The 15560-nt window shown below is 32.1% G+C and overlaps 1 protein-coding gene across 12 annotated transcripts in view; it reads right to left on the minus strand.

Moving 5' to 3' along the window:
- The window catches only part of LOC105341359 (uncharacterized), a 36000-nt gene extending 22422 nt beyond the window's left edge, over window positions 1-13578 (minus strand). For 2 of the 12 annotated variants that reach the window (XM_066078649.1, XM_066078646.1), the window contains exons 1-2: window positions 13457-13568; window positions 1438-1534 (exon numbers count right to left, since the gene is read on the minus strand). In XM_066078649.1, coding sequence (XP_065934721.1) covers window positions 1438-1534; window positions 13457-13467 — 108 coding nt within the window. In that variant the 5' untranslated portion in view covers window positions 13468-13568. Of the gene's footprint in view, window positions 1-561; window positions 852-1437; window positions 1535-13243; window positions 13368-13456 lie in introns of those variants that run through there. The other 10 variants (XR_010711856.1, XR_010711850.1, XR_010711853.1 and 7 more) reach the window with 9 other exon arrangements.
- Window positions 13579-15560: the final 1982 nt, after the last annotated feature.

Genomic DNA, 15560 nt, shown 5'->3' on the forward strand with positions numbered 1-15560 from the left:
TTTCGAGAAGAAGATTTTTGAAAAATACCTACAATTTTTTAATAATTCTAAATTATCTCCCCTTTAAAGAGGGCGTGACCCTTCATTTGAACAAACTTGAATCCCCTTCACCCAGTTATGCTTTGTGCCAAGTTTGGTTGAAATCTGCCCAGTGGTTCTGGAGAAGATGAAAATGTGAAAAGTTTACAACGCCAACGCCGACGCCAACGCCAACAACGACAGACAACGGACAAATTTTCATCAGAAAAGCTCACTTGAGCTTTCAGCTCAGGTGAGCTAAAAATCTAACTTCGTATTTTAGCATGTTTATCCCCCCCCCCTAAACCAAACAAAAAAGGGGAGGTTACCCTCCATCTTTAAAAAATTAGGTCAGATTATATTAATGCTTACATAACCTGCATTTCTTACCGGTATTTTGATTCACATGAATTCAGAATATATATATATATATATGTGTGTGTGTATTCATAAACATTCGAGCATAGTTTTTTTTTTTGGCATTAAAATTGCTTATTTTGAGTCAAATTCTAATGCATATCTCTTGTTCGAGAATTGTCTTACCTCTTTGGGCACATTTGTGCATATTAAAACTGTCTAATGATGGAAATGTCATTGAACACATGGAACAACCGTGTAGTGAATGTTGTCTTTCCGCCATTCCAATTCTGTCTGCACCACCTATCTGGCGGGAACAGTTTCGACAGTTCCAGAGCAGCAATTCCGATTTGTTCGTTTGGGATTCCGTTCATTCTCCCTGTCGGAACTGCCAATTGAGTATGCCCAGGGAGATAACTCACAGATTTTCATTGTTACATACTGGTAATATCCACTTCCCTTCATTTCAGATATGACTTCAAAATTTATAAGACTTAATAACTGATTTCAGTTTTTTTTTTCGCAGGGTTTTGTAGATTATAATGAAAAAGGAACAAGACACAAGCATTTTATCAATTTCCAAAACACGAAGTCCGCATCAAATGGTTTTAAATAGTGATTTAGAAACACCAGATGACACATAATGATATACTAGGGTAAGTTTTTCCTGAAATCGGTGGACTTGGAAAGGTTTCCAATAAGATATTTTTGCTTACATTATATTAGTACAAATATTTGACTTTTGTTACATGTTATTCTAATTTTAAATAAATCATTAGAAATTAAGAGAAATGAATTATGATATAAATAGTGACATTGTTTTCAAACATTTTAAGCATAAATAACCGCCATAAAAGTCACACATAAAATGTACAAATTTTCACAAAATTATTTACATTTCATCAACATGACAGTTTGAAATCATGAACTTTGACCTTTTTAATTATAAAACGTCTCCGGCAAAATCATTTGCATTTTATAAAATAAAAGACTTCAGTATAGTGAACAAAATGCTTTTAAATTTTCGTACAAATCCTAAAAATTGCAAGCCGCAAACCTTACCTTAAACCTGAACAGTGAACGAACGCTAAATGTTCTGTGAACTGTGAGCGCACGGTGAACGCTTTGTAAACGGTGAGCGCCAACGGAGAGTGCAAAACTGTGAATGGTGAACACACAGTGAGCACACAGTGAGCAAACGCAAAAATGGGAAAGTAGAATGTTTCAGGGACTGTATAAGCAGAAAGCTTTACATCATCTTTAAGTATACAAGTAGTTTGGTTTTAGAGTACTTGGGGGAATTCAGGTTCTCTTATCCTTGGTCAAAAGTGTTGTTATCAATCATCTTAAAGCTGCTTTGTTTGATTTTTTGGTCATTACAGTATCAAATAATTTTCAATACAAACCAATTAGCTTAGGAAGTTAGACTTAACTTTTCACCTATTTACACCAGCAGAATTAGTATCCTTTCAAATATAGAAATGTTCAAAGTAAATAAAAATAATTTCACCATGGGAACACAAAAAATGCATCATGGGTGTGTATAGAAAAGGGAACCATTTGAATTGTCCCCAAATCGATTGGTCTTATTCAACCTGCATATTATGCACTGATTGTAAACAAAACAAACTTCATAACTAAGTTAAAAGGACAAAATGTACACAGGTTAATTTTTGATTTTCAAACACATTTTTGAAATATTCATAGCAAAATTCAAACTCATAACACAATCATACGTAAGTCTGCTTTGACGTCAGTGGAAAATCTTATTAAGGGGCGAATAAATGTAATACCCTTATATGTATATCATTTTTCTATTGAAATATGGCTTATTTGCACAGTAAATGTACTGCAAAGCCTATTATTATACACATACTAACCAAACCTATCGTTTAAAAGTGTACATAAGAAACATCGTGTAGAATTGCACATAAGGGGGCCGTGATCGGTGTAGGGCGGGGCCGTGATTTTGAAAAGGGTGAAAGTAGGTCATCAAGTATTCAAAGACTTATTATGTTTCATTAAAATCAATTTTGATAACCAAAAGTATTGCACGGAAGACAGTGATTATTGAGAAACTACCTCTAGTAACATGGGATTTAAGATATCTTTGGAAAAGCTCGAACACTTTGACATAATGCAGGTGGGGTAGGCGCCACGTATTATTTTCAGAGTAATTTATTAAAAATTTTGAATCCTACTTTCACGTTTTTTCGTCTAAAATCATTCCATGTGAATAGAAAATCTAGTATATTTGTAAGAGAAAACCATCTCACATGTATGAATTGAGGAGTATTTGATCGAAAACTTGATGTGGCATAGGGGGCTGATGATCTTGTGGAAAAAGGGGGCTGTGACTATATTTCATTTAAGCAAATTTTCCCAACAAAATCCACATTTTAATATAGCGATGAACATGTGGGTATTGAATTCTAAATCTATTCAATGTATTGCTACTCCCATTTTTTTTATTTCACCCTTTTTTTGTAATTTATATATTCTTAAATTCATTTCAATATAAGAACCATGATATCATATGTAAATTATATTTTATAATCAAAGGCCGGAGCCGCCAAAGGCATCAAGCTGACAATTTTCTTTAATATAGATATCATTAATTTGAATTTCTGCACCAATAGTCATATACAGTGAAGTCGCCAATTCCGGGTCACGTCACACTGTTTCTTTGATATTTTACAAAGCTATTCTATTTAAATTTTATACTTTATATATATTGAAAGTACATTTTGTACTTTATTGTATTGTATTTTAATACAATAACTCATCATACTTACAAAAGTCGAAGAAATTTCGAAGTTCAGTTTCTGCTCTACCACCCATTTTTACAGAATGCTTGTGGTTTAACAATTTTATATGCATCAACAATAAATCAATCTTTTTTTCTGAATGGTATAAAAATGGAATAATGTTTTTAAAAGATATTATTAACAATGATGGCTCTTTCTTAACTTTAGATGAGTTTTATGAAAAATTTAAATTTAAACCCCCTTTTCTTCAATACAACAGCAGTCTATCCTAAAAGCACCGGACCGTCGGACAAAACAGGTGAAAATCTAATTGGTCCGATGCACTAACCGGTAAAATCTGTCCGTTTGTCCAAGGTTTGTTTGTTTGGGTTTCAAATTTTATATTTTCTTTTTGAATTTTGGACCGGTGAAAATTTGTTTGGTCCTGTGAAATATTTTAAACTGTCTGTCCAAATGTCCTGTGATGATTTTTCTTTTTCGCGAAGACTTCAACAGTCTCCTTTCCTCTATCCCAAATAATTGGAAAAAACATGTCAAAGACAAAACACATCCTCCCCATAGCTAAGGAAATATAACGCACTCCTTGTCTGTTCAAGGAAAACTTCAACCATTAAGTGAATTAAAATGTAAAGATGCATATTGGATTTTAATTAACAGTTGCAAGGAAATTACTCTCTGTATCCAATGGTCAGAAATATTTGAAGTAGAAATTCCAGTCTCTAATTATAAACATAGGTAATCACAGATTACAAAGCTCACCGAGACGAGACATCACCTTTATGAGGCATCACCTTTATGAGACCACCTTTATCATATGATATGAAAATCATAGTTAATGATCTTGGATATTCATGGAAACTGTTTTGACACAATATCCTATATCATATGTTAAAAAATTGTATGATAATCATATGCTCATTTCATATGGTCTTATAAGATACAATGTTTATCAATACAATAATATATAATACGATATTGCATCCTATGATACTTACAATATAGTATCATATAATACAATATAATACTGTAATAAATAATTATGCAATATAAAATTGTAACATATGATATGACATTGTATCGTGTCATACATTATTGTATTTGATCACATAATACAATATCATTATATAATATATGATACAATATAGTATTACATGATACAATATCATATCACATAATACATCACAATATTGTAACATGATATTATATTGTATAATATAGTATGATATTGTATTGTATGATATTGTATCATATTTGATACATAATATGATATTGTATCATATGATTTGATACAACATTGCATCATATCTTATGATAAAATATCATGTGATATAGTAAGATATTATACAATACAATATCATATTATACAATATTGTATCATATGATACAATATTATATATTACAATATCATATAATACAATTCATGTGATATAATAATATATTATACAAACAAAATATCATATAATAAATATAATTATATTATACGATATTATATATAATACAATATCATATCATATGATACAATATTACATATTGCAATATCATATGAAACAATATCATGTGATAAAATATTAAATATATAATACAATATCATATTATACAATATTGTATCATAATATACAATACTATACATAACAAATACATGACACAATATCATATCATAATGTACAAAAAAATTGATACAATATCATATTATATCATATAACTTTTTACAATATGATATAATATTGTATCATATAAAACAATAGTGTATCATATCATATACATGTAATACTATATCATAGGAATCCTGTTATATCATTTAACAACAAACACATCTATCTAGTAGGTTTAAGTGAGGTAGGAGATTTTTTTAGCATCCTTGATAATGGAGATCAGGCTCTGCATCTGAAGCTACCTCTGCGATTCATTTATATTATAGTTAAATCAACTGTGCAAGTTTGAAATAGAACTAATATCTGTAAAACATGTGACCTATTCCAAAAAACTAAACCTCATCCAGCATCCGAAACCTATGGCTCAGATTCAGCACTCAAGCCTGTCAGGTGCATCAGTATCATAAGACACATCATCCATGCTAGTTTTGTGAAGTTAGGACCAATAATAACTAAGATATAATCATCAGGGGGCACCTGCTCCATAAACTTTCACCAGCTCTTTAAACCTTAACCTCCTCCAGCATCCGAAACCTATGGCTCAGATTCAGCATCAATGCCGGTCAGGTACATCAGTATCATAAGACGCACCATCCATGCAAGTTTGGTGAAGTTAGGACCAGTAATAAATAAGATATATTTTTTAGCATCCTTGATAATGGAGATCAGGCTCTGCATCTGAAGCTACCTCTGCGATTCATTTATATTAAAGTTAAATCAACTATGCAAGTTTGAAATAGTATTATTATCTATTAAACATGTGACCTGTTCCAAAAAACTAAACCTCATTCAGCATCCGAAACTAATGGCTCAGATTCAGCATCAGGTGAATCAGTATCATAAGACCGACCATCCAAGCAAGTTTGGTGAAGTTAGGACCAGTTATAACTAAGATATAATCATCAGAGGGCACCTGCTCCAAAAACTTTAACCAGCTCCAAAAACCTTAACCTCCTCCAGCATCTGAAACCTATGGCTCAGATTCAACATACAAGCCTGTCAGGTGCATCAGTATCATAAGATGCACCATCCATGCAAGTTTGGTGAAGTTAGGACTAGTAATAACTAAGATATAATCATCAAAGGGCACCTGCTCCAAAAACTTTAACCAGCTCTAAAAACTTTAACCTCCTCCAGCATCTGAAACCTATGGCTCAGATTCAGCATTCAAGCCTGTCTGGTGCATCAGTATCATAAGATGCACCATCCATGCAAGTTTGGTGAAGTTAGGACCAGTAGTAACTTAGAAATTGCTATCAAAGGGCACCTGCACCAAAAACTTTAACCTGCTCCAAAAACCTTAACCTCCTCCAGCATCTGAAACTCATAAGTCTTTCAAGTCCATAAGTAGGTCCAGATGCATCATCCATGCAAGTTTGGTGAAGATAGGACTAGTAATAACTTAGATACAGGACCTGCAACAAAAACTTTAACCAGGTCCGGACGCCGACGCCGGGGGTATAGCATAAGCTCCCCCCGACTTCGTCTCGGTGAGCTAAAAAGATATTTTTAAAATTTACCTTTTCAGTGTTGCACACAAACTAACGCACAATCTTTTCAGCTCAAAATATTACACAGAATCATAGTACATAACTAGAGCAGAGCTCGTGGCAAAGCCACGAGTAGGTCTTCCGTTGTTGCTGCGAGTTGAAAATATATGTGATATGGTGTCAAACGATTATAATTACTAAACTTTTAGTTCTGCTTTTGTTATAAAAACGTGTTGTGATTGAAAGCCTGCATATAAAACGTGTTTTGAAAAAGAAAATAAGAAAATGTTTTAGGGAAACTATTTGTCGCACACAGTTTATGTAATCGTAACAAACATTATTTAAAAAATGAGATATTTAATGGCGAGTTAAATTTTCAGAGGGTAGCAAGCATTGTAATAAACAGTATGTACTCATGTGTCATGTCAGGAATTGTGGGTTTTTTTTTTTAAACCGAACCCGTTTACAAAACACGTAACCTTTTCTCTAAGATAACTTCTATATTTAAATATTTGTAAATTTTTGAAGACAATGTGCAATTTAGAATTGTTGCGTGCTGACAAATTTTACAGACCCTGAAACGTACTACTACAACAAAAAAAAGCGTGCGACTTACGTGCGAAAAACGTTTTGTATTAGGCCTAACCGTTTAGCGTTTCGTGTGAATCGTGAAGCGTTTCGTGTAAACCGTTTAGCATTTCGGACAAAGCGTGCATAATTTCGGACAATGCGTTTAAATCGTTTCGAGCAAAGCGTGAGAGAACCATGTGAAACGTTTATCAGATTTCATTCGGAACTCTCTGACAATTTGTTTCAAAATGGAGCCCGTGTTTTACATTACATGTACTTTAAACTGTTTGATTGGCAAAACTCTCTTGTAGGTATTTTCATGAAAAAAAAAATCTAGAAGAAATGATATACTTATCTTTTAACAAAATTGAATTTATTTTTAACAAACAAAAGAAAGGTATATGTATTAAAAGACGACTATTTACAGAGTACATGTATATATAACGTTTTTATACGATGTTTCAGTACTGGTACAGTTTTACCGGTAACGAATATTTGCCAGTATCGAATAATTTTTAGAAAAATTATTGGTGGAAGACAAAGTTGAGGTTTTAAAAAAATTCTAGCTAGGTGATTATAACACAGAAATAAATATCATAGCAGTGTGTGAAGTTTTTTGCCATTTGCACGATTATTTACCGAATTGTTTACAAATTAAAAATGTGCCCCAGATATGAGCTGCCGGATGTTCAAAGCAGAAAAAACGAAAGTGTGAAAACAATTAAGCCTAACTATGAAAATAAGTTTGTTATTGATCCCTATTTAGTGAATAATTAGTAAATATAATTCATTTAAAAAGATAATACATCATATCAAATAATAATGGAGCTTTGAATGAAATTACGACTTCAAATAGAACCACATGTAGTTTTCCTAGTTACGGTTCATTGCGACAGAAGTATTATTTGGCTGCAAAAATTGATAGATATACGAGAAAAACAAAGGAAAATGGCAACTACTTATCATCAATTACTATTATAAAGTGTTTTTATATGAAAATTCAATATTATAAAGTGACGGAAATGAAAACTGTTCAAGTCCAGTTTCAATTTGACCGGAAAACGGTATGATAAAAATAACGATCATATAATTTGTTTAAATGACATATTCCCACAATCGTTTTTCCTTGTTCATTTATAAGTCCATTAACATGTACCTCTAGTATATTTTTGAAATTAATTCGCCTCAAAATATTCGGTCAGAAGTGATAAAGGGCGCTTAACTCGATACTGGGAAACGAATTCGAAACTAGGAAACTGGAGGGGGTGTTGAAATTACTGTCTCCGTAATTCATCCTTTATATTTTCGGAAGTTTGATACAGTTTAGAAGGACAAAGAAACGCGATTTAAACAAAAAATAAAAACGTTTGGAATTTTGATAATAATAATTGAATGCACGAGAAACCGCATACTGATTCGTTACCGGTAAAATGACTGTACAATATTAAAATTGGCTATACATAAAAAATATTAAATACAGTTAGCAAAACATGATTTCTGTTGGAACAAGCCTTAATCAACTTTAACTTACACGAGCATGTTTTGGTAAGCATGTATCTTTTTTAATTTATTTACATCGATAACTCTTATTGAGACCACTCGCGGCACACATAACCTCGGACATCGGGTGAGACCTGCACCTGGCTGAACCTGTCAATCAAACTCTGTGTATTTGTTTTCATTGGATGGTCAAGCGTCTCTTTTTTTGTCAATAGCCAATGGAAAAATTAATGACTTCAAGGTAATTGGAATCAGTATCTGATGAAGCACACAATTTAAATGATAGACAATTTCTTAATTATTTGAACAAAATTAAATGTAAACATAGAAAGAAAACATACTGATCATTTCTATGAATTGCGGGAAGTAAGTTCTTTGGAATCCCGATTATAGATATTTTTACAAGTAATTATTTTAATTACTTAAACCACTGTTAACGGAAAACAAGACGTAATTAACGCACAGGAATTTGCCTACAATGTACACAGTCATGCAATTAATTATTAAGGGAATCTTTACGAATGGAACTTAATTCAAATAGATCATGATAATCTATATACACTGTACGCCGTTATACATGTAAGGAGCGCCGGTAATATATACGAAGATTGAGTCAAAAATTTAAATCATTTTTATTTCTTGTTCTTTTCAATACAATGTTAAATTACTTTGAAAAAAATCCGAAATAGTAATTACAACTTTCTTTTTTGTTTAATCATTTGAATTTTTTCTGAGGTACATGGATATGTACAGAACATATTTATTTACGCGAATGATACGACATAGGAAAAAAATTATCGGATGTTTGTATAACATTGTTTTCTAACGAATGTGACTAATTTAATTTTAAATATTTTTCAATATTATCAATGTAAAAAATATCAGATTTATTTCCTGTTTGTATTTTTACATCGTATTCTCTGAAACCAATAAAAATACTAATGTTAGAAGAAAAATCAAATCCCGCCGAATACTGAAAAACTGATTTCAGTTTGTAATCATACGGATTTTTATTTTTGGTATTGACTATTGAGTTACGGTAACATTTTTTTCTGGATGATTTTTTTATTTATATTTTATGTAGTAAAAGCACCATTCCAACTGTTACTCAATTACATAACAATTGATGACCCGGGGCTATATATGTTCTGAGCTGTGTGCGCTGAAGCGACACAAGATTCTCGGTCGCACGTGGCGATTGAATTAAAGCTATACACGCTATAATTTGCGTCAATTTTGAATAAAGGGGAAAATGTATGTGTTTGATTACTAATAAAAGTTACCTTTATGTTGTTAATTATAATGCTCAATTCGATCACGTAACAAATATATCAAATATTAAAGAATAAAAAATATTTATTTTCCTGCCAGGAAAGTAATGCCTCCTCGTGAATATCAATCTATCACGTGATATCGACAGCTAAATTTAGCCTATCATACCAAAACTGGTGAAGGGTCAACATCTTCATAATTGTGATAGTTTCACAAAGGAAAGGATTTTTTCAGTCAAGCATAAATTTGTCCGATATACGAGTACAAAAAAAGACAAGTCTGTGAGTAGATATAAATACTGCCTTTAAAAAAATGACGTAGACCTGTGTTTTTCCCCTATGTGCTATATATAGATCCTATAAGTGTTAATGCAGAAGTACGGGTATCGTGAATGACAAACGTATTTTACTCATTATACATGTATGTATTTCAAAATAACAACTGTTAAGCATATTAAAAATCAAGTTGGATATTTAATTAGGCAAACAATAACGACTACCTAGTTCTCCACGGACATGCGCAATGAGGTCGGTTTGCTCTTCCTTTATCAATATTCATGAAAAGGTATATTTTCCTGGCAGGAAAATAAACAATTAAAAATGTATATCTTTGTAACGAGATGGAATTCACCATTGTAATTTACAGATTAAGGATAACTTTTATAAGTAGACAAACACATGCGTTTTCACTGTAATTCAAAATTGACGTAAATTATAGCGTGTATAGCTTTAACACAGACTGACCGAATAAACAAACGGTTGGGAAAGTGAAACAAAATGTTACACATAAGAAGAAGCCATCAAAAATGATTTTCGACAGATCTTGATATCGTTTCGCTCAAAAAAATAAATAAAAATACAGCGCGAGCTCCTGTCAGCGGGGCGGGAAGAGAGGGGCGGGGGGGGGGGGCAGCAATGAGTTCGTTTCATAATGAAACGAACATGTAGAAAAACTACAGAAGTGATTAATATGTGACCGACAGAATCTAATCTAAAGTTGTTTAAAACTCCTGTGAATATTCTTTTAAATAATCATCGAATGCCTCAACTCAGGACATTCTTTTATCGTGCTAGCACCTACCGCAAACATGTAACATGGAACTTTGATTATAATTTGATTTGATTTTTAAACTACCTTGTACGCTATCGTATACACCAATGCTTAATCAACTGTACAAGTAAAATAAATTTATCTTTTCATCTTAAACCAAAATAATAGTTGAAAACATAATGAAATATAGTTGTGTCCGTGCAAAATGCCAAAATATGAAACATGAACGCGTGATAAGGTACAAGATCACGAACCAACCGCGGATCACTTGTCCAATCGTGCCGGATCTCCTCAGCCATGGGCGGTGGATGATCATCATTTAAATGTTTAATATTTAGGGGGGGGGGGGTTGTTGTTGTTGATTTAAAACATTATTTGTACAGTTTATAAAATATTTTATATAAACAAACCAACCATTAATTTATGTCTGACGATGTTTCCGATTTGGAGTAATATCGTTCATTAATATTCATTTACACTCAAATTTAATTAAATAAATACAAAATGGACAAACTTTTATAACATAAAATTAAAACAGTTCTTGTATTTACGACTATATTAACTCAAACACGTTCATATGCATGGAAGTGTGCGTCTCGGTGTGCGAATCTTGTGTATAAATAACCGCTATGTAGTGCAGCCGTGGCTGAGATCCTCGGCCGTGGGCGAACAATAGATTACGTAAAGGTACAACGCACAGACCCACACAGCTCAGAACCCAGTAAGCCTTGAAAATTGCAGTATAATGACCTTACTCTATCATATAGAAGTTATTTTTTTTAAACTTAAAACCCACAATTTATCTATATCTATTATTGCTTTAGATTGAGAATGACATTGCTTTTATTATTTAACTGAACGATTTCTTAATTGACACTCAATCGTTTAATCCATAAAAAACATGTGTAATCAAAACGAAAACAATTCTTGGGTTTGCGGATAAATAAACTCATATATGAGAGACGCAACTCTCGTGTATTAGATAACCCCTGACCGCTAGGTAGTCCAGCCGCGACCATGGTGACCGATTTTCTAGGCCGCGGGCGAGGGAGAGCTTACGTAATGGTACACACCAGCTCTGATTCAAGGTAGATTTTAAATGTATGGAGTTAATAACTAAAATGTAATGCATAATTTTTTTTTAATTCCATATTTTGTGGTTTACTAGAAAAGAAAAACAATGATTTGTTTTCCAAATCCCGTTTTTAAGGGTTGAGCATTATAAGAACTTAACAACAATGACTTAAACTCCTAAAAAAAGCACGTATATTCTAAAAAAAAAAATTCTTATGAATTAATGCCGTTTGTATAATCCAGCATACTTTCTGCGGTGACTTTATGCCAGTTGTACGCGCAAAGACTTTCGTTAACTTGTCAAATGAAAACAGGTACATGTTAACATGTAAAGCTTTTTACACTCATACTACACAAATCACATACAAAATAACATTGTAACGACCTTCATGAGATCCCAACAAACAACTTTTCCAGCGACAGCCATATCAAAATCCTAACCGTTTTTGAGTTATTAAGCAAAATTTTTTAGGGGCCATTGGCCCTTAATTTAAGGGGCCAGCCCTTTCTTATTGGTGTCAAATGAAAGCCCTCTATATTTTGCACAACTTTTATTCTACATGTCTTAACAAAATATTTTTCGTTTAAAAGATATAAAGGAAAATATGTCTAAATTTTCGCACTTTTTTGAATCCTGTTTTTTGACCCCCTACCTTTTCCTAAATAAAAAACGTAATCTAAAAACAAAAACAGATGTGCACAACTACAATGTCTCTGTTATTCAAATTCGTTGGATTCCCATTCCCTGCTATCATAGTCTCGGAGCCTTTGTCTGGAAACAAAAGGCCCTAAAAATTTTTAAAAGGGGAATAACTCTTTAACGGAAAGGGAATTCTAAATTTTATGAATTGCTAAAGATAGTGTTTTGTAAAGTACATTTGCCCTGAAAATTTGAGCAAAAACCGTTCAGAAATAAGCAAGATATGAAGCCTCAAAGTTCGCGTCTAGGAAGAAAAAAAAAAAAAAGAAAAATAATCTTTCCCGCACAATAATAGAAAGGTCTTCCGTTGGAAACGGAAGACCTTAACAAGTCGCTTTTTAATATGAAATTGATTCCAAGTCCCATCTGTAACACAGGCAACTGTAATCAAATTGACACTATACATCATAGATATTTCCAGTGTAGATGCATACAAATTTTCTGGAAAGATCTAATATATTGGTGGCAACTTCGAACAGAGATAATTTTCTTTCGCATGAAGCTTATTTCTTAGAAATTTTTTAAAAGCAATGAACTCAATTTGTTTGTCAGGTGACTTTGAATGAATTAGATGGATAAAGCATTTTCCAAGTAAAATGCAATAATTTAGTGGAACATTTTTTACTTTGTAGATGCCAAATATGTCATCTCGCATGGTTAAGTGATTGACATTTTCTATCTCAGTATCTGCTCTAAACAGTCTTTGAACAATTTTCACAGGTTTATAATTTGAATACGAGGATACAACACATTAACAGCGTTTCCCTTGTTACAATAAAAGTTTAAACATACTTTCACCGCTTCAAAATCACGGCCCGGGGCTACACCGATCAGCCCTTATGTGCGATTCTATACACGGTGAGAAAGGACGCCATTTTGATTTTGTCTCTTTTGATGTTATCATTATGATTGTTGTTATTTATATTCTTTTAAATGAATATAATACATACATATATATACATACATAAATATATAAATATATATATATAGTTAAGAAATACGCACCATTTCATCATTTACAGTCGCTATCAGTCGGACTTGGTAGTCTGACACCGACTCAGCTCGACCCGGTGCGTCGATTATTCCGACGGGTAGCAGGACTTTTAGGCCCCAAGATGTTTAGGCCCTTAATCTATAAGATGTTTAGGCCCCAAGATGTTTAGGCACCTATCTTAAGATGTTTAGGCACCAACCTCCTTTTTTTTAAATTTGTTTAACATTATTGACTAATTTTATAGACTGAGATTGAGATTTATCTCTTACAAATCTTTTATTGTATTTATAAATTAAAAAAAAAATTCCTACTTAATTTTTATCAAATAAAATCTACATTAAAAAGTCCGTATTATGCGTCTTCTCTTTAATTAATTATCAAATTATTTTCAAATTCAGAATCTTATATTTAGATCTTAATTCCACTCAAAGGGTATTTGAATATTGCATAATTTTTATTCAACAAAGATAAAATAATGAGCATTTCTTTACCATGTGTTGAACCACCATTACCATTAATTAAATTGTTAAAACAACATCCACCCTCCACCCCAATATCCTGCTCCCTCTCTGGATAGGTGCTAATAAGGAGAGATAATGAAGAGATACTGCAATACAATGGGGGTTTCACACCAATCATGAGAAGTAATTAAATTATGAAGAGACTAGTCTTCTTTAAGCAGTGATTTATCTAAATCTGTTATAAATATCACATATTCTATACATGTATGGGTTTTGTCAATGAAAATAATAAATTAACTCAAAAATGAATATAATGTGTATTTGCTGTGCATGCCTGTTAAATTTCATTTAAAAAAAATATATCCAAAAATTATATAGTGAACCCTAAGAAATATATTTATCACCTGCATCTACAGTTAAGAATCAGCGTAATTATAACAGCCAAGTTGTATCTTTCTACTGGAATGATTACAGAAATAACTTGTGTTTGAGTAGAAAGTTGCTTCAGGGATTTTATTCTTATTTATATATCGGTAAATCTGCTGCTGTGTGAAGAATATCAATGATAAAAGATTGTTTTTTAAATATTCAAACATTGTATTATTCCAATGATGATAGGCAACAAACCAATTTTCAAATATGAATACTATAATGCATACCCTCATATAACTTTAATTTTGTGTTCTAGTCATGAATCTCATAATGGCAGCTCTGACAATAATATCGCAATTTTTATGTAATTAATTTTCTCCAAATTTAATTAAAATGCATTTATTTGCTTAAAACTGCTCAAGAGATACATAATTAAACAGTATATTAAAAACAACAGGTGCCTAAACATTTTGAAATTGGTGTCTAAACATCTTGGGGCCTAAACATCTTGGGTCCTAAACGTCTTTGCTTGGGCCTAAACATCTTGGGTCCTAAACATCTTGGGGCCTAAACGTCTGTAATTCAAATGGACCCAAATGAACATGATGAACCCAAATGGCCCCAAATGAACCCAAATGGCAATGCAAATGGAAAATAATCACAAATAAATCAATGTTATAACTAATTTATAATGAATTACATTATGAAATTATTTTGTAAATAATTCTATATGGGTACTTTGTACGTTATCAGGCACGTACAGTGGCGGATTCGGTGTCAGGAGAAAACGTACTCAGGAGAAAACGTACCCAGGAGAAAACGTACCCAATTTCTAGGGTACGTTTTCTCCAGGAGAAAACGTACCCGGGTACGTTTTCTCCAAGAGAAAACGTACCCTATGAAAATCATAGATATACTACTTAATAGTTTTTAATACTTTTAAATGCTATTTTACATAATAAATATACAGAAATGTATGAATTTTATAGATATATGAATTTAATACTTCATATTTTTAAAGGGTTTGGACATATTAAATATTCTTCAAATGCTACTTTAATGCATATTTCAATGCATAAATATATAAAGATTTATTTATTTTATAAATAATACCTTTATAATAATTGTAGCAACTTTTATTTTAGTACGAATTAATGACCTGTCATAAAGTGTAATCAATCTACTTCTTCTAAGTTTTCCATTCACCGTTAGCCTTACCTATATGAGTATCTCTATGTGAGATCCCCCTATCGACTTCTTGAGATACTCATCATTTAATTAG

This window comes from Magallana gigas, chromosome 3 (assembly GCF_963853765.1).
Source record: "Magallana gigas chromosome 3, xbMagGiga1.1, whole genome shotgun sequence".
In the NCBI taxonomy this organism is placed as follows: domain Eukaryota; kingdom Metazoa; phylum Mollusca; class Bivalvia; order Ostreida; family Ostreidae; genus Magallana; species Magallana gigas.